The sequence below is a fragment of the Scatophagus argus genome, chromosome 14, assembly GCF_020382885.2.
Source record: "Scatophagus argus isolate fScaArg1 chromosome 14, fScaArg1.pri, whole genome shotgun sequence".
In the NCBI taxonomy this organism is placed as follows: domain Eukaryota; kingdom Metazoa; phylum Chordata; class Actinopteri; family Scatophagidae; genus Scatophagus; species Scatophagus argus.
Window position 1 is genome coordinate 13,190,124 of NC_058506.1, and position 24,121 is coordinate 13,214,244.

The following is a 24,121-nucleotide window of genomic DNA, read 5'->3' on the forward strand; positions in this document are numbered from 1 at the left end:
TCAAACGCAGTATGCCAAAAATATAAAATTCCTACTGCATCCAGTCGGATTTTGCAGTATGTAGACTAGCATGTTTATATATATATATATATATATATATTTATTTATTCTGACCCATAATCCCCTGTGAAGACATCACATGGACTGATCCACTAAGAGAGTGCCGACAGATGAGTTTTACTCGAAATATCGTACTACGGACATTTCAAGCAGGATGTGAGCAAGACGACGTTTCGGATTCAGTGTATGTACGGTAGGATAACAAAGGGCCCAATTATAGACAAGTTAGTAAACGTGTGTCCTAAACAGGATCAATCATCTTCACTTTCAGTTCTTCCACCTGGTTTCTATAACGCCTGAAGGCATCACAGTTGATGATGTCATTAAAAGCAAACATTTCATCCGTAAGTGAAATGAAAAGAAATGGAGCATGTCAGGTTTTATAGAGAATTATATTGATACAACAGAGGATCTGACTGGGTGGATGTGAGGCCAAGTTAATCAGCAGTGACAAACACTACAACCACAGCTGCTCATGACTTCTGTCTACCAGGAAATACAAACCGAAAAATGAGATGCAAACTACAATCTTTTTCCAGAGGCAACTTTACATTTGGACAGGTGTCTTGACGTTTTTTTTTTTTAATTTTTCAATACATTGTAAAAAAAAACAAAAAAAACATTATTAATATACAGAACTGTAAACAAAAACGCATGTTTTCTTTCAAAGTAAAATGACACATCACAAAAAAAAACAAAACAAAAAAGATGATGGTTAAATCTCTTTCAGTTTTAAAAAGTGTGACACAGAGGGAATGATTGATAAGCGATATCTCTTTATGGGAGCACTTTAATAATAATATCAGCGGGTAAAGGCTTTACAGCATCCCCCCAGTCAGCATCAAAACACAACAACAGAACATGAAACAGACATAAGAGACTATTTACAAGAGTGATCCTTTTTTTTTTGTTTTCCTGTTAAAATTATTTCTACTTAATGTGGTGAACATCATCACAATGCAACTACCCACAGCTGATGATACGGACGTACTGATGTAGTATGCATGTGGTATATGCAAGTGTGTGAATCTGTGTAACAGTAGGAGCATCGGCGTATGAAAAGTTTAAAAAGTTCAATGTCCATATTTTCTTTCCTACGTCATTCCTCCACGACTCTGAGAGCAGACACGCCGTTTTCCTTTGTCCTCCATCATTTTTTTAGCTCATCTTCTTCGTCCTGCTGCCTTCTTGCGACCCTAGAGGAGATGGAGGACAAACAAAAAAAACAAAAAAAAGTAGCGTAAAAACTCTGGACAGGAAACTGAACTCATAAATTCCTCCACACTTCTTTAATTAGTCCACAACCCAAAATTCCCAGATACGATTAACATGCCACTTTCAGTACCTTCGGTGTTGGCTCGTCCTCCTGCTCCTCTTCCTCCTCTTCATCTTCCTCTTCAGAGTCGTCTTTAGCAGCAGCTGCCTTTGATCGCCCACCACGCCTGGAAACCACAGAGGGGACACACAGCGAATCAGAGTGCTGCAGCTTACAACACGGAGGCATCCGCAAATGTAGAAACATAACAAAAGCATATCACTACCTCCACCCACCGAAGAGAATTTTCTTGCTCAAAATATCACTATTGCTGGTGCCAAATGCTTGTAATAAGTATCTCTGGTAGATAAATCACTATGTTACACACACACACACACACCACACTGGCTGGTAAGATACAGTAATGCTTTAAACTGCTCACTTAATGATGAACCAAATTAATTTGTCACTTCCATAACTTGTGCACAAAGTAGAACGGACATGACTGAGGCAACATACTCATTTGTAATCATTCCTGCAACAGAGGGGAATCAACTGCTTGCATAATATGAAAACTGTGTGTGCAGTCATGCATATTTTGAAAAGCAACAAAAGTGACCAAAATTTAAATAAAAGAAATGAAACAGTAAACACAGTTGTAGCATCACTGCTAAGACCATGAGAATATGCTGCATATGAAAAATATATGCAAGTTTTATAAACGTATATATGAACATTTATTTATTTTTTTCTTTCAAGGTAATGAAAATTTCACTTGCTGGAAATTTTCTGGCATTTTTGATAAATTTGGAAAGTTTCTCATTTGCCAAGATATTTCTTTTCTTAAGAATGATTAAACCGGGCTGATCCACAGCAATCGCTTTACCCAAAGAAACAAATCCCTCCACACATAGAGGAAAACTGAAGAAAATGTGCACTGGAGTTTATGCAAAAGCCTGGAAGATCACAAAGTTGTGTGTGTGTGTGTGTGTGTGTGCATCTTACGCTGGTTTCTTGGCAGCTGGCTGAGCTGATTTGGGTGGACGTCCCCTCCTCTTCTGTGGTGTGGACTCTGCTGACTCTGGGCTGTTGAACAAAGACAAAATGCAAACGACACCATAGTTTGAGTCAAAAATGAGTCTTGCTGACAGAGTTCTCAGTGCCAGCAGCAGATGTTATTACTGGGGCTGATCCAACTTCTCTGTCTGCATATGGGCAGGTTTTTATTTCTGCTTCTTACCCTTGTGATCGTCGCGGCGCCCTGGCTTGCCTTCCTCCCTTGGTCTTCAACTCCATATTTTCACTGCTCCTGTCATCCTCGTCCTCCTCATCCTCTGCTGCTTCCTCCTCCCCCCTCTCCTCTTCCTCTTCTTCCTCATCATCATCCTCTGGAGGAGGAGCTGCCTTCTTTCGTCCTCTCTTTCCCTTGGAGGGCGTGTCCTGACTGGGAGTGGCAGATTTTGGAGGTCGACCTCTGCGTCCCTTTTTCGGCGGGCTGTTCTGTTCGTCCTCTGGCCGATTGTCCTCGTCCCACTGGTCCTCTGACTCGGCTGCTGCTGCTGTGTTGGCCACTGCCTTCTTGCGTCCACGCTTGGGCTTGCTGTCCTGGTCGTCACTGGAGGTCACGCCACGTTTGCGACCCCGGGGCTTTTCAATATCCTGTTAAAAAAAGAAGAAATGGTTGGCAAAGGCTGAGAGGCTTCTTTCTGGTTTCTTTGAACTTTTTTTTTGTCAACTGCATGGCTGGTTTCCAGCATTGCTTTTGGTGAAGATAAACTGCTTAAACCCCACCATCTATATAAATCAAAGTGACTAACATGTTGTAAAATATTTGTAGTAACTGGTAAATTCCTGTGAAACATTTTAAATGCAGCATTCATGTTTTTTTTGGATAGAAGACAGCATCTAAATCAACGAAATAATGTTTGAAGTAGTTCTCAAAGCTGTTATCAGCGATAGTTTACACAAGGTGTTCTTGCCAATCTTATCTTGACTTCAGTCCAGCAGGTGTTTGCACAGCAGAATCAAAACACAGGGACACAAGGGTTTATGAGTGCAACGCTTAACTGCATCCCAGCAACACGCCTGTTTCTGTCTGTCCTAAACTACGGTGTCATTCCACATAATGCTTTATGTGTATTTGTGCTGTCAAACTATAAAACATGTTAGTTTTTCATTACCTATAATACTCCAGTTTGCTCCATATTTGCCATTAAGAACACAAAAGTTGTTTTATTTTTTCCCTGCTTATCCTATTGGCATCGCAGTTGCTCTTTTCAAAACACTGTCATATACCGTCAATAATAATAATTGTCAGATATTCATTTTCACTACGACAAAATACACAAAAAAAATCAATTCTAAGTTCTAATTTCTGTATTACAAAAACCAGACTCATCTCACAGTATATATAATATGAGTATATAAAAGAAGCTTTAATACCTTATCCGTGCTGTCTGCTCTCTTTAGGGTGATGTCCTCATTTTCACTGTGATCCATTTCCGTGCTGTCATGTCTGAAACGCATGTTTTATTAACAGTTACTATTTTATATACAAGTGACAAGACACAAAAGCCATCACTCTTTGTGGTCCTGTGCAGTTAGTGAACATCTTCACTCTGTTCCGTTTTCAGTATTTGCCATTCATATGGCATGCGTATGCCACGTTCAGGAGGGGAAAGGCTCGTTGACATCAGGAACGTTTCATTGCATGTCTCGTACCTGGCCTTGCTGCGCTGTGGGGAGCTTGGGTTGGACGAGGAGTCGTCGTTGCTGGCAGTCTCCATGCGAGAAGCTTTGCTCTGGAGCTGCTTCCCCGCCGTCGACAGAGGCTTGTTTACTGCACCCAAAACGTTAGCCGACTTGGGCTTAAAGAGCGAGAAGTGAGGAGAGTTTCAGTTTGACAACAAAACACGAGAACTGAGAATGAATGGCCAACATGACTACTTCAGAACTTACCTTTCCTGGTGTGAAGAATGATTTCATCTCTGGTGGGAGATAATTTTTTGTATTGCTGAAATTCTGCAAACAGAGAGCAGTGTGACGTTAGTGCATTTGTTGGTGTAGGGCTGAGGATTATGAGAAGAAAGGAGAAGTTTTTCTCCTGCCGAACAATCGGATTAGTCAAAAATGTGTGCCAGCTATGTCGACAATTACCCTTCAAACAAGTGTTAACACAAAAAAACTGCTGCTGCTTACAATAAAAAGTTGCTTACCAGTTACCACAACCAGGAAAATACAAGTCATCTGTATCTTTAATTAAGACCTTTTCAAAGAGGGAATGTTCCACTTGACACATCATTTACAAAGTCGAAGAAAAGGTTTAGCAGATATTGTTTGCAGCTCAGTTGTTGCTACTGTTAAACAACAAAAAAAGAACACAAAAGAAACTGCTTCAGTAGAGATTAAATATTTTAGATTTTCTGGAAAAGACGCCAACCTTGTCAGGTTTGGTGAAGAAGCTTGAGGGCAGCACGGGGTCTTTCGGGGACTCCAGGCTGTAGGTGGTGCTCTTTGACATGATAATGTGCATGGCTACATCACAAACAGTGTAGAGTTTCTGGACAGGGAGGATACAAAATTCTGGTCAAATGGATGGCAGTTAGAGCAGTGACTGAACATATACTGTCCTTACTGGGTTACATTTAGTGTACATGAACTTGCAGATGTGACGTGTACCTCGTTGGTTTTGGAATCGTTAGGGGCCTGTGCATCTTTTGTCTGTTTGATATTTTCCACCATTTTCCTGATGAAGGCGTGGCTGTTGTTCTCATTCTTCGCCATGATAATCTCAAGAACAAACCACAGAGCCCTGGACAAAGGAAGGCAAGTTTGACATCAGCATGTAGGACTTTAACCACATCTGTGTAGGATTTTCCTTTTAAGTTCGTGAACGTAGACCTTAAGGTTCTTTGGATACTGCGGACGCAATTTATGAGTAATGGCAATAACATAAGCATATTTCTCTTAAGTCTTTTATAATCAACGTTCTCAGTAAGCAACAGCTTTTCCATTCACCACTCACTCTTTGATATCTTTGAGCTGCTCGATGTCCTGTACTTTGACATAGTCTGGGTCGTGTGCCAGCAGGTGGATGGTGTAGGGCACCACATACTCCGGCAGCAGAGAGAACAGCTTGTCTGTTGGCACACGCAAAGCAAATATTATAGCAGTGTTACCTCATCGTGACAGTCCTAACGATTACTGCTGGGTGGAAAGCAAAACATCTCATTAGTTTCACTGTCTTTTCAAGTTCTCCTTCACAGTCACATCACTTCTTTTTGTCCCTACCTTATAAATATTCTCATTAGATATACACTGTGCTTAAGTTTCAGGCTACAGACTTTTGTAGCTGCTTTTGAGGGAAAAAAAACATAAAAGATGAGATTTCATTGGAAAATTGTCAGATTTTGTTCAGTTTCTTTACCACTGATGGCGGCGTGCTGTTTGAGGTACTCTCTGCGGATGTTGACGTTTTTCACCAGGCACTGGCGAGCGTGAGCCCTTCTCTCCTTAACGGGGTCCTTGGCACACAAAGCAAACACTGCCATGTATTCTAAAGGCAGACGTAGGCGGCACAGGCCCCGGTGTAGCTTCTGGGCAAAACACTGTCGCACCTGGTAACACTCATCCTTGAGAGCGAAGAGAAAGATGCACAGAAAACAGGGACACTGATTAAGAGGAGGAAATGGATGATGAAATGAGAAATACAGGGAGGGGAAGAAGAGATGGTGTAAATCATACAGCTTCGTAGCGGTTCTTACATTGATGACGAGAGCACACAGCTGGTATTGCTCTAATGTGATGATTTCGTGATAGCAGGGCTCCTGTGCCAGTTTCAGCAGGGCGCACGCCGCTGCTAGCCGCAACCTTGACATGTCTGGTTTACTGGATGTTGACAAGATACAGAGAATAAAAAGAGGCTCAAGAGGTTGACACTCGCAGGAGCTTAGGTTTGTCTGATGAAAAACAAAGTACAGGCTTTGTTGCTTACCCCATCTTGCCCTGCTCAGTTAGGTCTCCATCACTGTGTAGAATAGCAGTCAGCATCCTCAAGGTGGAGTTGCCTGATTTGCTCTGGTTGTTCTTGACTCCTAGTAACCACCTCACCATCAGCTTTATGCCCTGGATCTGAATAGAGGGTGGAGGCTCAAAAATCACTCATGGGGAGCACAAAGTGCATCACTGGAGTTATGATATTCAGAATCAGACTCTGTTTTTTTACTTGTTAAGGTGAACAATTGTGATGATATCATAAGTAACATGACAATAAATATGGATAAAATCATCCAACAGTAGACTGAACATCTGAACCCTCATGTATGTCTTTTAGAAGAGATACACAAGGGTTCAGTGCTAACCTTGGCCAGAGTCTCCGGGGACACTTCATCATCAGGAACCCAAAGTTTTGTTGTCTTCTTTCCTGGGATCTACAGACAACATGTATATTATTGTTTGGACTTTCTTCTTGAACAGACACACAGCAGAAAAATCCGGGAAAGCAAACAAGCTATTAATGTGCATTTTAGTTCTTAAAAACAAAAACTTGACACTCGCTGAAAAACAAAGGGACCCTGCGTCTCAACATGAGGCATATGTGAACGATGTGTGTACCCTGTCGTTCATGAGCAGATCCTTCACAATGAAGTTGGCGACTAGAGATTTGAGCGGCGCAGCAAACTGTTCTGGGGCCAGCTGAGCCAGGTGACCCAGGGTGGTCAAAGGAGTGATGAGCTGCTCCAGGTTAGCAGGGTCCAAGCTTTTGTGCAGAGGCTGGAGAGACACAAACACATGACATATATTTTTTTTCAATATTTTTCCTTTTATGTGTAGGAAAGTATAAAACGCAAAGAGGACCGACTGACCTCAAAGATTTGAGCAAAGTGTGTATCTCGGTTGGAGAACATGGCGTTGATGCAGTGGATGGCATACTTGGCCTGGCGAGGGGGGCCTCTCTTGGCTTTGGCCTGTAGTACCGGCAGCAGAACACTTGGGGGAGCAAGTAGGAGAGCAACATTACAAACTGCAGAACGCATGTCATGGATAGTCAGCAAGTTCAGAGCAAGCATTTTAGTCCAAGATATGAATGAGCACAGCGTTTATATGTATATGTTCTGCTGAAAGCTAAAGAACAAACAAAAGCATCAAGCAGACAATGAAACCTACGATTTGATGTGAGGGAAACTCTCTTCCATCTTGCTGCCCGTGTTCTTGAAGATCTGCAACGCAGCCTCCGCGACTTTCTCGTCATCCATCTTCAGACAACCCAGCAGGGACTCGAACGTCTCGGCAGAGTGGAAGGACACCGGGTGTGTGAACGACAGCACCTGCGTGGGATGAAAAACAAAGGAGCTGTGGTTATACTCAAAAATAATCACTGAAATCTTCATTAAGTGTCGACTACATTATAAGTAAATTAGGATTGTTTGAACATAAACTCAGTGGAAATATTTGAGAGATTTTATTACTGTAATCAATGCTGCTGTTTTTTTTTTTAACAAAAAGAGAGCAAAATGATATATTTATTTTCTCATTAGTTGAGCTGCAGGCAGCAATTCACACAGCAGCACAACAGATAGGGATTTTGAACCAATAATTAGATTCCCCCCCCCCCTACAGGCACTGCACATTCCTGAACCACTGAAATGAAATAATGAAATGATAACCTAGTATTCATTACCATATTTAGTAGACAGAAGCAGATATTCAGATGTTTGGGTTTCACATTGTTTTTGGGTTTGTTTGTTGTTTTTACCTTCAGGAGTTCCAGTCCTGCTCTGATGGCCTCTTCAGTTGGGACTCCCTCCTCTTCATCATCAGCTGTCCCATCTATAGATTTGTTAACCTGTTTTATCAAAGCACTGATAGATGAGGAGATAAAAAAAAAAGGTCAAATACTGCATCAGTGGCATCTGTAGTCTTGAAATGACTTGAAAGATTGTTCCCTCTCTCACTCACACACGCACACACAGTACCTGATGGACTCCGTGTCAATGTGTACAGGAGCGATTCTCTCCAGCAGGAACTTCACCATTTCCAAGAATGGATTACTGGGCTGTTTGGGGCTGCCGAGCTTTTTTGTGATGTCTCGCTGAGAAGGTGACAAACAAACAATTTACAAAAGTATTCAAATATTGATATTCAAGTTAAAAAAAGTGACAATCTTACCATCTCACACTGTAATTTTTAGACAGTAAGATTCTATGAGCCTAACTAATACTGTAAAACCACACGCACAGTCAGTGATACTTTACCTAGTGTTAAACTCCTGTTTACTATAAAAATTTAACTGCTTTCAGACATGCATGCTGGCTTTACATTTTAAAAAATCCCCCTGGTGATGATGACCTTTTAACACCCCTGCAATTAACGTATTATCTCACAAAATCAGTGTAATAAACCAGGAAACGGTGTGAAAAAGACTATTTTAAGGTGTTGAGGAGATCTATCTTCTCATATCAGATGAGTCTATAAAAACGATGGGGTGCAAATGGTCTAGAAGACATAAACTCTTACTATAATAATTTGAACAGCAGTATGTTCTTGCATTTGTTCTCTGTTTAAGTCTGATATTATAAAACTGGCAGCAGAATTTGCTCTGTAATAACATTAAATGATGAACTGATGCAAAGATTATCAGCAGATTTACTGCTGGCGGGGAGAGCAGTCCTCACACTCAGGATGGTCATTAAGGGTTCAATAGTAAAATAAATCTGAAAATTTAAGTGATGCAGCCAGAGAGAGAGAGAGAACAGAAAAGTCTTCCTCTCTGTCATAACTTTTTTTGTAATTCTGTAACACTGCTCTCTCTCTCTCTCTCTCTTACAGCTACCTTTCTCGTCTACACAATTCAATAGAGATTAAACTCAGGTAAGAAACTACTGCAGCATAATTCACATTTTATACTGATGTAAATTAAAATAAAAAACAAAGTTGGAGGAGGGACAACTCGAGGACACTGTGGTCTGTGGACAGAAATGTCAACACTCACCACACAGACTTCAGCTTGCTTGCAGGAGCAGGAGGGGCTGACCAGGGTTTCCAACTGATCTCTGATGCGCTCGTCATCATCCAGGACCTGAGCCAGCTTCTTCACAAAGTCCTGAGCCTTGCCCGGGTCTGGCAGGTTCCCTAGACACACAGAATTGAAAGCTGATGTTTGCAAAGCATAGATTTGAAACAAGGGTGGTTCTTCTCTCATCTACTTTCATCCTAACAACAAGAATTATCTTTCCAGAAACAAACGCCATTTGTTGAGCTGATGTAACGTGTAAGGTCCCTTACTTGTGATCACCATGACTTTGGCGAAGACGGCCTTGCTTGATGCTTCAGACTACAACACATAAAAAAAGTTTAAAAGCGTTTAGAAACACAAGACGAGGGGTTGTTAACCCATCAGCATTTTACAGTGTGCTTCACTCAGAGTTACCTTAGGTTTTTTGACTAAGTCCAGCAGGTCTTTGACATGGTGTCTCAGCAGATTCTGACACTTCCACATCTCATTCAAAGCTCTGAGGGCCAAAGAGGAGGAAAACATAAAAAATCTCTGTGATGTCATAGAAATAAACAAAGGCCTTTCTTCAGAAGCATTTGTTCCACACAGTTCAAATTTGATACCATCTTAAAAATGGTAAGTCATGTCTAGTAACCGTCACTGATATCCGATGGGCAAGAGAGACTTACTTGACAGCATTAGTGTCCAGGGTGGCGTACAGATAGTAAAGACACTTCATTCTCTCTGTGGTTTCCAGATTGTGAGGAACCATATACTGGGCAAAAACCCGCTCCACCAGCAACCTGTGCACATACAGGGAAATATTATTTATTCAAAAAACAAATATTCTCCTTAAATAGATAATATTTATTTAACATTCTCCTTAAATAAATATTATTTATTTAAGGAGAATATTTGCTTTTAAGGGAGAATTTGACCACCCTGCACAAGTGTTTAAAGTTTTGGCTTTCTTAAAGCTGCACACATCCACTTCTACAGGAACTGCCTGTTACAATGCAGACTCGACAAATTGGCAGCTGAGTCGCCCCTCTGCAGCAGAGTGATTCGAAGGACAACTATACCCTCAGACACTGCTCTGCACTTAAATCTGAGACTGTGATGTTTCATGCAGTTTTGTCATTTAGGCTTTTCTCCCTGAGGTGCCCACATGGCCTCCACATGGCTCATCTGCTTTCTGCTTCAGCTAGTGACATTTTACAGAATGACTTTCAACCACCCCCACAAGGGGATGGTAGGCTCTCCGTGTTGTGCATGTGAAAAATAATAACACACCAAAGTTTCCACTTAAAAAATATGGTACCCTCAAGCTACTGCAGTTGGTCAAATTGGGATCACTTCTGTCATTTCTTTCCTTGCATGATTTTCAAACTAGTAGAGAGTAGACTTGGCACTTTGTATTCTGAAGGAAAAAAAACAACAACACGATTTTACTGTCTGCGTTTGAGATGAGTGAAGAGCGCTGGGCACATCGCAAAAGTTTGCTGTAAAATATCTCAACGTGATGTAATTATTAATAGTAATTGGAAATATTTGGCTGGTTATCCACAGACCAAAACAAATTCAGACAACATTAAGAGGAGGAATCCAGAGGCACACTGCCAGGAGCCTGAGGCCCACACTGAAGCGGTGGTTGAGCACCTGAGGAGCAAATGATTCAAGCAAATACCAGTGAGTCTCATCAGCATCTTCAAGGAAGCAGACTTAAATGCTCCCTCTTTTAAAAACATCTGCCCACAGGTATGTAAGACTTAGCTGAAATTCATAAAGCCATTCTGCTTTTCCTACATTGTTTTTAACACATACCTGTCATCAATGCTGTTCTGATAGTAGATATGGAGCAGCTTGTCTTTGATCCAGGAAATCTGTTTAGAGGCTTCCCTCCCTCCCTCTCCCTGCAGTGAGTACTTCCTGTAGATCGATGCCAGGCCCATCATGGCCTCCTTACGTACACGCCACTGATGAAAAAGTACAGAAAAGGATTAAGGGAGAAGCGATGCCAATCGTAACTTGTTCAATGGAAAAAGAGGAAGCTACTTTGTTCTGTGGTTTGGTCTTGTTATTTTTGTTTGTTTTTGTCCTGTCTTTGTTGTAGTGTATAATATTTTTTTGTTCCTGTTGTAATGTAAATGAATTGCAATAAAATTAATTAAAAAGAGAAGAAAAAGAAGCTACAGAGGCTGAAAATATATAGACTTAAGTATTGGGTCATTAACAGGGACTTTAATGAAACTGCATTCTAAACACATAGACAGCTTTGTAGCTATGACAGCTTCTGCTCTGTCTAATATTGGACATTCATTTAGTAAAGCAATAAAGAGGTCTGGCACTGATGATGGACGAAAAGTCCTGCCTCGCAATCTCCATTCCAGTTCGTCCCAAAGGTGTTGGATGGGGTTGAGGTCAGAGTTCTGTGTGGGCCAGTCAAGTTCTTCCACACCAAACTCATCCAATCATGTCTTTATGGACTTTGCTTTGTGCACTGGGGCACAGTCATGCTGCAATAGAAAAGGGCCTTCTGCAAAGTGTTGTCACAAATTTGGAAGCATAGCATTGTCCAAAATGTCTTGGTATGCTGAAGCATTAAGATTTCCCTTCACTGGAAGTAAGGGGCCGAGCCCAACCCCCATTAAGAGGCGTGTCCGGATACTTCTGTCCATAGGGTGTATGATATCACTCATCACTTCATACAACACACTGAACAGCAAGAGGATACGCACACAATTTGGCCACTTACTCTCTTGTCCAAAGTTCTCTCCTTTACAAAATTGAGCAAGGCATCATTGACTAGAGACAAGTCTTTCTTGGCAGCGGTTACTATAGAGACGATGACATCATGTCGTATGGCCTCCTCTGGGTCATGTGATCTAACTCTCAAGTATTCTGGGAAAGAAAACAGAAACAAATGAGTGGAATGTGAGAGAATCTTCCACCTCTAACACAGAGAAAACACTTCATTTCTTCCAAATTACACACTGGTAACAAACGAGAATAAGCTTGCGGGTTATTAAAAGCTTGTAGGTGGCCCAAGTGTCCATATAAAGGCAAAATAACTCAACCGCTGATAAACATTTCAGCTGATTTACCTGTGAGGTCTTTGGCCAGGTCTGGGTGGTTCATGAGACAATGACTGGCAAATTTTACACACTCCAGTCTGATAGGCACATGGATGTCATTAAACCTTTTGGCAAAAGAAATGAATGTCAATGTCAGCAGACACACAGCACACCCGTAATGTCATTTAGGCAAAAACAAATAATCCAGCTGCAATCTACTGTGTGCACATAATGTTTGTCTCAGGAAGCCAAATTTAACACTTGTCAGGCAGACTTGTAACTCAAAAGACAGATCTCGCAAACAAGGTGGTTTCAAACTAAATATATCATACAAGATATACCAACAATATTCACATGTCAAACGAATAAATAAAAAATAAAAGAAGTATACACCAACACTGTGATAGTATCAAGTATTTCAAGACTTTTTCAGGTTTTTCAAGGATCTGTGGATGCCAAAGCCTCAACACTGAAACCTACCGGCCCAGGTAACACTGCCAGAGAGGCTTGTTCTGCGCAGCCAACTCTGAGTCCTTGGCTCCAAACATCTTAGCCAGCAGCTTCACCACCTGCAGCCTCTCATCATTATCATTACTCTGCAAAGAGACAGAGCGAAGGCGAGAGAAATGATGCACAGAATTTGGCTATGTCGTATGGACAGACACGCCAAGTCATTTACATGCACTACATTGGCATTAATCTTGTTTTGGAACGAGCCAGGAAGAAAAGGAAACGGTAGCGACAATCAGCAGTAAAAACAAATGAAGATAAGAAGTAGGAAGGAGGGAGGATGAAAGGGAAAAAAAAGCATCAGGGGGAAAAAAACAAGTGAGGAAAAATGAAGACGAGAAGAGTGGGGTGTGGGGTGAGACAAAGAATGGGGGGAGGGGGAGGGGAGAAGGGGGGAGGGAGGGAGAGAGTGAGTGTGAGAGTGTGTGAGAGAGAGAGAGAGACTGTGGGGGGGGAGAGATTTTATCACAGCTATTATTTTGAGGAGACAGCAGTGATCTACGCTCCCTCTGAACGGTTAATGAGCGTTATCCATCAGCAGGATGCCTTTATGAGACACTGCAGAGGCAACATTATGCTGACTGGCTGACTGCTTTATCTTTCTAATAGGAATCAACAAACCGGCAGAGAAAGCCAAAATGTGCAGTTCTGTGGGTAATGGGTATGAGAATTTGGGTTTTTAGTCGAGCATGTGGATTAACTCATCATACCGGTATAACTACAAACACAGTTGCTGCTTCCATCTCTGCTATTAATATTACAACAAAAATTTAATTAACTGGCAAAAGTCCCAGTAAAGGTGTGCTGCACAAAACAACTATGCTTAACAACATGATGTGACAAATCTTAGACGCTAAACACTCCATTTAGGCACAGTCAGCTGTGAGCATGACAAACTGAAAATCCACAAAGAGGTTTGGTGCTTAAATGTTTCACCGAAAGAGTGTTTTTTGATACCTTAAGCTTAAACTCGAGCTGCGGCAGCACTGACAGCAGTAGGTGGCTGTCTATGTTGTAAAGCTCCAAGATGAGGTCAAAAACGTGTTCAGACAGATCACTGACTGAGGTCTTTCCCAGCATCAGCACCTGGTTGAAGAACTAAAGAAGAAGACAGGGAGCAAGGACTAATGGTTACTGATAATCCAAAAGGAGATCTAATACGGTCCTGAAATTCAAACTGCGACTTTTCTGACATACGTAGAGGCAGATAACATTAGCTGGCAGGGGACAGGAGGACCTTTGACCTCACTCTCTGGAGCTGGTAGGGATTCATTCTTTTCCTGGAGCACACGTGTGCTCTGAGCAATCCTGCCTTCCGGTTGTGGGACAATTTCAAAACCTAGTATGTCAACAGCCTCAATTAAATCTGAATTTACTATATTGAAGCTGTATGCAGACAATGCATCACCTTTTTTGAATCAAATGTTTCTGGAATGGTTCAAATACTCTGGTATTGTTAAACATCATGCTTCTCCTCAGTCAGCTATGAGACAAACTTTGAAACTAGTATACAGCATACTATAATACCATTTGCACTGTTTCTCCTCTGCTCTGAAAAGTTCTAAATTTTATGACCATGACAGGAAATATAAAATGTAAGACAAAACTCAACAGGAGTGCATCAAGATTCAGCCTTACATTGGTGATGTAGGGTTCGATTGCCTGAGCAGTCCTCTTCAGCAGAGCTTTGGCCAGGTCATATGCTTGTTTATTCAAATTCTAGACAGACAGAAAAACAACTGATGGTCACACAACATAAAGCCACAACAGAAAAAGTACAAGTAAGACCCCCATTAGGATGGCTGGCAGATAAACATCCATATACTATTAAGCTGCCTTACCTCTTCTCACCTGCAGGGGTCTCAGTGAATTACAGGGTATGGAAAATTGTACTTGCCTCAGTCTACTGACAATATCAACTCCAGTGTGTCCGTTACTGATCTATCTCTACTTATATCAACATTCACATGTGTGTATGCATGGCTGTGTGCTGCTTCTTTCGTGATCGTGCACATACTTTGTGTGCGGGCACCAAGTTGACCAGCACGGTGTCCAACAGCTCCTGCGATACGGTGTCTCCCTCACAGATGATGGAGCTCATCAGGTCCACCATATGCATGTGCACCTTCTGATTGTGACCGTTGCTAGAGGAAAAAGGCAAAAAGGGACAAAGGTCAGTTATGACATCATGGCATAACATAAACATAATATTAAGCACTGGTTCCTACTGAGGCAGCAACTTGGGTTTAAATTAAGACATCACATATTCCTATGCAACTTTTAAGAGTGTGCACATCAAACACTGAGCAGAAGAATATGTACTTTTGCAGTACAACATGGCTGAGCTTTGCTTTGCTGGCAGCAGGCATTTTGAAGAATCTTTCATTTGGTGGATCGCTCATTTTGAAAACAAACCAGCCTCACAAAAACAGACTGCGATGCTCTGATCACACAGACGGTGGGTGTACTTGCTCATACTGAACTGCATGACAGCGGGAAGTAAAGCTTATTACCTAGATTTGTATCTCAGTGACTGCTGTTCTCAACGCTTCCAGGCATTACCAGTCTCATTACCTTCCATTCGCTCGAAGTGTCACTTACACACACACACACACACACACACACACACACACACACACACACACACACACACACACACACACAGACAGACAGACAGACAGACAGAGCACATTCCCCTGCACCATCTAGCTCATACAAATATTTCAAATGGAAAACAGGGCTCTCTGGGTTCGTCCTATGTAATAGTAATAAAATAAAAAAAAAACATTCTGCTGGCACAACCTTGACACACACACAACTACAATTTGTTCCAGTGGCAAAGAGCCAAATTCTGTACTGCAGAATTCAGCCCTCAAGGTTGTGTACAGCAGAGTGAAATTGAAAGTGGGGTGTGAGGAAGGAGAGGAGAAAAGAGAAGAGAGGCAAGGAGAGGAGAGGAGAGCAATAAAACAGAAGCAACTGGACTTCTACTGTGCATTTTCATGATGTGGCAGCAGAGACAGATTTAAGTGTGAGGAAAGAATGTGGAAAAATACAACTTGAGAGTACACACATGTACACATACACACACACACACACACACAGATGAATAAAGGCACACAAATGTTACATCTAGGTGGGTTTTGATATATGGACTTACTTGATGACCTGGAAGAGTGTTCTGTAAAGCTGAGTGAAAATCTCATTGCTGTCTTCAAGCTCAAAGCAAATATTGTAGGACTTCACCCATGCTATGTTCTGAACAAAAAGAGGAAGCAGGATTTTAGTGACAATGCAGATGCCAACAGGAAGAGGGTGCAATAAAGGGGGTGAAGGAGAGCTATGTTTGTTTATTGGTTGTTTTTTTAATCTTCTATATTCCTTTATAGATGCAATAACTGACTTTTTGGTCACTTGGGAAGAACGGAAAACAAGTTGTGTATACATCACTATCTTTACCTCCTAAGTTTATATGGCAAACTTGCTCACTGACACTTCCAACAGTTTCAGAACAACATCAGTGTTGATCTGAAGTCTCATTTCTGGCCACGTTGCCAGAATGCAAGTCCAACATTCATCCATTTGTAGCTCTGTTTTTGGTCCCTACCAACTCCTGAACAAAAAAAAAAATCGGTCTCTCTTAAGTTGCTAATTGCGCCACATGTTCATCAGCTCGTCACTCACTGTGTCTGTCTGCTGTTTGATGTTAAGCTATGAGATCTGTGAGAGTGAATTAACATCAGGGCTCCAGGATGTAACTGTTTTGGTCACACATGTGCCACAAAAATTTGCAGTGCGACGACACATTTTGAGCCTACTCGTCCCACACTCCTTGCACATGCATGGTTCTCTTCATTTTGAACACCGATTAATTTTTGTTGAGAAAAATGCTGTTGTGCTCATTCCACCTGAAAGGCACAGCCCAGATCCCAATATCACAGTTTGAATATTTACATAACAACAGAAAAGAGGAGTAGATACTACAGATATATTGTGAAAGTAAGCATCCACATTGCTGAAAGCCAAACCTAATGAGATTTGATGCAAAATTCTGAAAGATTCAGACTCAAAGAAAAGATTCAGTACTGGATTGAACAAACACCAACCCAACACTGATCCACACACAGCAAGGTCACATACCTCGAGCAGGTAGAAGTATCTGTTGAACTGAGCACTTTTAGTGTCCTCCAGTCCTTTCAGCTGTCTTGTGATGAACATGAAAATGTCCTGGAGTAGAGAGAGAAATACACACAATAAATGCTCTACACAGTCGTCAGCAAAACCAAGATGTGACAAGGGCAGCAAAGTTATAATACAACAATTAAGAGCCAAAACCTAACAAACCTAGTGATGTTTGCTAGCTAAATGTCCACAGTGATAAACAAGAGATACCTTCCCACACACTGTCTACAACAGCCTGTATTTATAAGATCTATAAAGTGTGAGTCATGTCAAGTCTCCCAGCCAAATACTGCACAACTTTCAGACCAAAATTCAAAAAAGGCTGGTGAACAAAAGCACAAATCAATTTGTCAGTTATTATTAAGTAAACGCCCCAGAGAGCTGCGTAATTGCTGAGTAATTCTGGTGGAGCAAAGTGTAATTTTATTTTTTTTTAATGCCCGAAAGCAAAATGTTCATCAATGTACCTTGAGTTTATCTGGGGAGGTGTAGGGTGCCTCGGGGGCATAAATCCTGAATATGTCTGCCAGACAGCAGGCAACCAGCAGACGCACGTCCTTGTCTGGGTGTTTAAGGAAGAAGTCGGAGGCCAGATGGAGGGCCAGGTTCAGATACAGCTCCTTCTCTTCCTCAGAGTCCTGGTCCATGTCCATAAAGGTCTTCACAACCATCTGGAAGAGGGGTGGGGAATAATGAATGAGAGAGAAGGTACATGAGGTTAGCGGCTGGGTTGACTAAATGCAAGGTGAAGTGTGTGAACATTCCAACACAACGAGTTTTAAAGTCAAAAATCAAACTATGAATAATAAATCTCTCAATAATTCAACAGTAGTAATTAATTATTAATTCACACAGAGGTTAGATCAATATCAATCAGAACACAAGTCTCAATTTTAACATTAAACAAATACTACTACACATCTCCAATAACAACACGAAAAAACATCTGTTTTAAAAGAAATTATGATAGCTTTATGTATTCAGAAATGTGACAGTGTTATACTGTCAAGTCTGACAATTTCCTCCCTAATCTGGGAGTGACCACAGAGTAAACAGTGCAGATGTGGTTGGAGCAGGAGGGGAGAAAGACACTGACCTTGAGCCTGCGCACCATTTCCTCTTTGGAGATTTTGTCTGAGATCTCCTTAACCCCCGGGGGGTAGGTCACCTTCCCATCTGTGACTCGAGCTTTAGAGTGAGCCATCCTCTTTAGCTCTTCACTGCCTGAGGAAAGAGAAAGTGTGTTTGTGATAAATTAGGAGCAGAGCAGGAAAGAACGTGAGACTTAACACTTAAAAAAAAAAAAAAACATAAAAAATGTTTAAAAAAACGGCAGACCCTCTATCTAAACATCTATCTATCTAAATCTAAAACAATTACGTTGTTAACTGTTTGGAACTCAACGCAAATCTTATCCCCACTGCAAAGCTTTCAAAACACGTCTGTCACAGAGCCCTCTGAAATATTCAACAAAGTATTCACAGCGCAGTAATAGCTTTCCACAGACTGAATGTAAGATGACATTGCTGCATTCAGAGAGCAGGCTGACTTTTCGCTGGGAGCTGCTGTCACCATTGTGCTCCACATTTCATTACAGCAGCCATAAGCATGTCAAGGATTACACCCAAACTCACGCCTGGGCCATTCATGACACAAAATGTGCATTGATTTTCATTTTAGTGCACTCTTCATGGCCAGATCACTCATGCGGCACATTAAGTGCTCTTTAAGCAAGGGCTACCAAACTGACCTGCCTCACCTTGATGCTGCGTTTGGTCCACTGAAGCTCTTAAAAAGGTAGAAAAGCAGGCAACTAAACATCTGATTCATTTTTCCCTCCTACATCTTACATCCTACACGCCTCCTTAGTCAGAAATCTAAAAAAGAATGACTTGATACTTTATCGTGTAAAGTGTGGATTCAGGAACTCTCTAAAGCATTTAATAAATTAATGTATCAGTTACAGGAAGGCGAGCGGAGTTCTCTGCCAGGAGTTGAGTATAACAGAATGAAGTAGTGTTTCTGGATACCAATACTGAAATGACACTGCGGTCAAAATCTAAAACATGAGAAAAGCAATGAATTTGTGATGAAAATGTCTATATCAACCGAAAAATAAATGACTCAATGCACTCTGAGGAACACACATTTCCTAGTAACAGAAATAAAAACTAAAAATGTGCATGACATGATTACCACAAGTTAACTCCACCACTGTGAAAATCATGTTTACTCGTAGAAATGTTTGCTGCAGCTAAAAGGCCAAAGCCAGATCAAACAGGTATCACTGCCCTTAACTGCCTCATCAAACAGCAACAGTGAGCAAAGAGTTAAATCACACATCCGCCTTAAATTTGAGGGCCATGTAATCATGTTGTCTACCACATGAGCTAACCTGTCACTCTTTTAGTTTCTTTGAACATGCTTGCATGTCTGCAGCTGAGATGCCAAGTCTTGGCTCCCTCGGTCTTGGAAGTTGGCAAGACCACCTGTACTTGCACCCATGCCTCTCCTCCTGTCATAATGGTATGTTGTGACACATTTTAAGTTTATGAAAAATTTGGCTTCCTCCAATTTGGATACTGCAATTGTCTACACTGTGATTTCAATTAACTTTTCATTTAACAGAAAAACTAAAAACTCCCATGACACTGCCATGTCAAAAAATTCAGAGATACCCCTCACTTTAGAGCCACAACAGTTAGTCGATTGATCGAGTTGCCAAGTTAATCCGCAGCAATTTTGATAAATGAGTAACCGCATACGCTTTACTTTTTAGTTTTTATTATCCTACTATAACACTGCCATCCTCAGTAGTTGAATAAGAACCTTTGCACACCTTGTTCACACAAGCTTGTGTAATCCTTGCAATGGACTTTATTTCAAACAACTGACATGCTCCATGTCATGTCATAGTATAACGCTGCAAACAGGTCAATTGGTGTGATTTTCATAGGAAAGCCAACAAGCTTATGTGAAATCCATGACTTCTCCACGCAAAGCTGATAACTTAAGTGGATTCTGACATACCCCTATGACAGATGAATGGAATATTGGACAGATAGTCCTTTCCCAGTTTCCTGTCTGGATTTCAGATTAATACTGGCAAGACAGAACTTGCCGCAGGGTCAGTTTTGTCGCATTTTCACAGTGTCTGCCATACTACCTGCTTCCACTGGTAAAATATGAAAACTGTCTGAAATGTGGTACACACCAAAAAATTTGTCACTGCTGTTTTGTTCTCCTGCACTGCTCCAATATGTCATTTCACAGCAGCCTCTTCTGCCAGGGGAGTCAGCTAAACAAGTTTACACAATCTTAAAATAAATAAATAGAAGCAAACAGAAAAAATGTCACTGAATACAGTTGTCAAATGCTTTAGATGAATAATAATAATAACTTTCATTCTATAAATACAACAACAACTTAAGCTGCTTTTATCACTGAAGGGAATCAATTATTATGAAGCAGTCTGGGTCAGTGGGTCTGCTGCCTGACAAAAAAAGAAGCACTTGCTGGGTTTGATTTAGAGACCAGACTGCGAAAGTGAGTTTTGAATAACAACCAAACCATTTTCTGCAGCTGTACTTGAGCTTTTATAAACACACACATACACACACACATGCACACGCATACACAAGCAGGGCCAAACCCACACACTGGACACTGGCAGTCTGCCAAATTGCTCCATTCTGACCTTCTTTTCCACCCCACAGCTGCTGCCAAATTTGAGGCCATCTCTCTCTCTCTTTCTCTCTCTCTACAACACACTAACACCACAGAGTCCAATCAGACTAGAGTATTTCTCAACCTGTGGGGGCAGGTCTGTCTAGGTACCAATCACCAGGGAATCTTCCAGTTTGAATAAGAAGCAACAGTAAATAATCACAACAAGCTTTGCCCTACTACACTAAACTTCTTGAACATGGGATACCCCCCTCCCCCCACAAGGCTTCTTGACCTCTGCTTCTGCTCTGCCCTCTCTGGTCCTTTCACACAGCTGCCAGCAGAAATATGAAGACTCAGAGCACTTCCCCTACCCTAATCTGAACCTTGACACAGGAATCCTTTGTTTTAACCCTGTGGGTGATCATCGTGAAGAGAGTGACTGTCAGCAAGCAGAGGGAGGACTGGACACCAGTTGGTTGTAAGGGGTGAACTCAGTGACCTCCACATGGGTGCTCTCACACAAACACAAAGTGAGGGAAACCAGCTGAACAAGGACAAGCTGTCAAAGAGTTTCGTTTTGCCCAGATGAAATTAGACAAAATAGACATTTTCTAAACGGATTCTGTCTCCCAGTGAAAGCTGCCCAGGAACAACGATGAAGCAGAGAAGGAGGGACTGAAATTAGCCCAAAGGTTATGAGAATGAGACAGTGAGGTAAGCCTTAACAAGCCACACAGAAAGGACAGCCAATATGGCATGACATCTACAAACACACAACACTGCCGAATTGTGACTAAGGTCATCAGGTGGTGGAGTCCCTCCTCTGTATCCATTCAACACAAGCAAACCATTGAGGCTTTGCAAAGCAAGAATTTGGCCAAAAACAATTTTGCTCAGTTTTTTTTAGTTGGGAAAAATAAAGATGAATGACTGCAGGCCACACTAGATCTCTAAATGGGACAAATTACCAAGAGCAAAAATCAACTGTTTCAGTTCCAATCCAATACCCGGATTTGGATACCTGCTGCTGATTTGGAGTACCGACTCCAGTGTTTGTTTAATAAGCTGTATGCCTCACTGTGTGAAAGAGCCTGAGATCATTGTTTTATGTGGAGGGCAACATCAGGCACCTTGTTTTCCTAACTATGTAAAACAAAATGCAACAAATAAATGCCTAAATATAAATGTACTTAATAGATAGTCATGGTTAAAATTAATAATTAAGCAACAATTTAGGCACTAATTTGCACTTATCATTTTTTATAAATATTTAGTTCAAATAGGCTAGTAAGACATAAACATAGCAGTGAATGAAGCAAATTTGCCAAATTATTACCGATACCTGATCCAGCAGCTTGAGTCAATATAGGACTGATATCAGTATGGGTTGATCCCTAAAACTAACGTTCAACCGGAACTGCTGCAAAGCAGTCCCTGATGAAACACTGGGCCATGTGGGTTTGTGCAAAGTCATTATAAACAGATAACAGTCAAGGAAATCTGTGCACATACATTAAATTCCAATTCGACTTTTCAGCAAACTTATCTGGAACAGTACTGACCTGGTGTAGTCTGGTAGCAAATCCCAATGAAACTACTCTCTATTAACCACAACCTTTATTACATAGTTATATAATCAGATAATTCGAAGACTTCTTAGAACCTGTGATCGATTCACCTATCTGCAATTTTGACGGACACAACATTCAATAGTCACAGCCTGATTGCTGTCAAGTACAAATGCACTGCGGCTCTGTGGAGGTGACTGTCCTAACACGGTAAAATAACATGCAGTGTCCCCCCTCTTCGGGGTTCCTGCAACCGCTACTCTTTCACTCAAAGCCTTTTGTTGTTAGCTAACCTTACATTTATGACAATATGTGTGCGCTAGACCGTACGCCGCTTTCAGTCATGCAGAGTCCTCATCAGTAAAAGCTATTCATTTGATATCTGATAAAATGATCAGTTAGGCAGCCAGTCAGCCACTAAATATACTATATACGCAAAGAGACAGAATCTCGTCGTGAGATAGAGCAATAAGCCTTGAACAAGTAACATTAGCGCACAATAATGAGAACGAAAATAATTTTACGCTGGGACAGCCTCCGGGATACTATCAGCGTTAGTTATTATTTACACAGTTAACTTAATGTGAGTTAGCATTAGAGAGAGGACAGAAAAGGAAACATTTTATGAATAGAGGTGCTTATTGTTATGGTACAACGGCATGTCAAGGCCAGGGACTACGGTATAGTCAGAATGCCTCGCTGCTGTTACGCTGACCATGGCTAATCTAGTTAGCAGCTGCTAGCTAGCTGGTATGCACATCCCGCTAGCGACTACACAGGATAGCGTAACCGAGCTAACGTTAGCAGCAGCAATCTCAGTGACAGATAGTAACGTTGCACTGAACAAACCACCCGGCTACTTACTGATATTGATAGACCGACCCCACTCATACAACCAAGAGGAGTCACTGTTTGTTCGTGCTGCTGGTACAAAGAGCTTGGTAAATGTCCTAATATTTCACTAGCTAACCATTTTGCGCCGCAGGACCAGGTCAACCAGCGCTGCGAATCGGACACGGCTGCCGAGAACACAGGCGAGCAAGGCGGGCTGCGCTCCACCTATTATCGCTGGAAACCTGGCTATCCCGCAGACACATTCTGGGTTGTACCTCATTTTTCACAGCATCACATTAAATTATTGCTACATTTTGATCAAAAGGATTTGCTTATTTGTGCATTTTCTTACCTGTTACGGTGAATTGTGATCAATCGTGTCCTCCTCTGCAGCTCTCTTCCCCCTCCTAGCTCCAAAATGGCGCCAATATGTATGGATTCAGAGCCCATGGGTACAAACCATCAATGAGTGCGTAGCGCCACCTATGGGGCAAATCCTTTTAGATCTGCTGTGTCCTTCCAATGCTCGTATTGTCCTCTCACTCAATGTAAACAATTACAAATTCAGATTTTAAAGATTTTTTTAAAGGTTATTGAATGTCCAACACATAGTTTTTACTTAGTGGATAGTAGCTGGTCCAGTACAGATTACAGGCTACTAATAGTAATAACGTTTGTATGAAAAATATCACAGAAAATGGAAAAGTTGATTGATGGAGAGTAACATAGCAGAGTGTTTTGTTTACACAGTGCTGCCGAGAATGTGGATTAGTATCCTAAGATGGTTGTAACCTGTTACAAAGTTTGATATCTTAAAATGAGAAAAGCGTTATGAAACATTAGTTGCCTTGTACCGAGTAAATACATCAATGTAATCTGATTGTCGTGATACAAAAAGGATTTTTTTTAAAAAAATGTGAAAACGTCTACAAGTTAAACAGACACTGAAATAGGGACATAATTGTGTTTATCGCAA

At 41.3% G+C, this 24,121-nt stretch overlaps 1 protein-coding gene and 1 long non-coding RNA gene across 2 annotated transcripts; one reads left to right on the forward strand and one right to left on the reverse strand.

Annotated features, from left to right (window-relative positions):
* Positions 1-433: 433 nt before the first annotated feature.
* On the reverse strand, positions 434-23,647 carry pds5b (PDS5 cohesin associated factor B). Its single transcript, XM_046411626.1, has 35 exons — positions 23,498-23,647; positions 18,171-18,298; positions 17,542-17,745; positions 17,033-17,119; positions 16,053-16,150; positions 14,910-15,036; positions 14,531-14,611; positions 13,850-13,990; positions 12,863-12,978; positions 12,413-12,507; positions 12,064-12,209; positions 11,133-11,284; positions 9,998-10,111; positions 9,744-9,825; positions 9,599-9,647; positions 9,306-9,445; positions 8,290-8,405; positions 8,070-8,175; positions 7,481-7,641; positions 7,180-7,303; positions 6,929-7,087; positions 6,676-6,744; positions 6,309-6,445; positions 6,079-6,202; positions 5,742-5,946; positions 5,340-5,454; positions 4,994-5,126; positions 4,755-4,874; positions 4,274-4,336; positions 4,037-4,182; positions 3,758-3,830; positions 2,556-2,974; positions 2,321-2,401; positions 1,406-1,502; positions 434-1,256 (listed from the first exon to the last, which is right to left on the reverse strand). Exons 2-35 carry the CDS (start codon positions 18,276-18,278, stop codon positions 1,224-1,226), a joined length of 4,221 nt encoding a protein of 1,406 aa, XP_046267582.1. The 5' UTR covers positions 18,279-18,298; positions 23,498-23,647; the 3' UTR covers positions 434-1,223.
* LOC124071158 lies at positions 8,278-11,438 on the forward strand. The gene is made up of 4 exons (XR_006845299.1): positions 8,278-8,413; positions 9,143-9,184; positions 10,878-11,066; positions 11,228-11,438. It is a non-coding gene; the product is annotated as an uncharacterized LOC124071158 (long non-coding RNA).
* Positions 23,648-24,121: the final 474 nt, after the last annotated feature.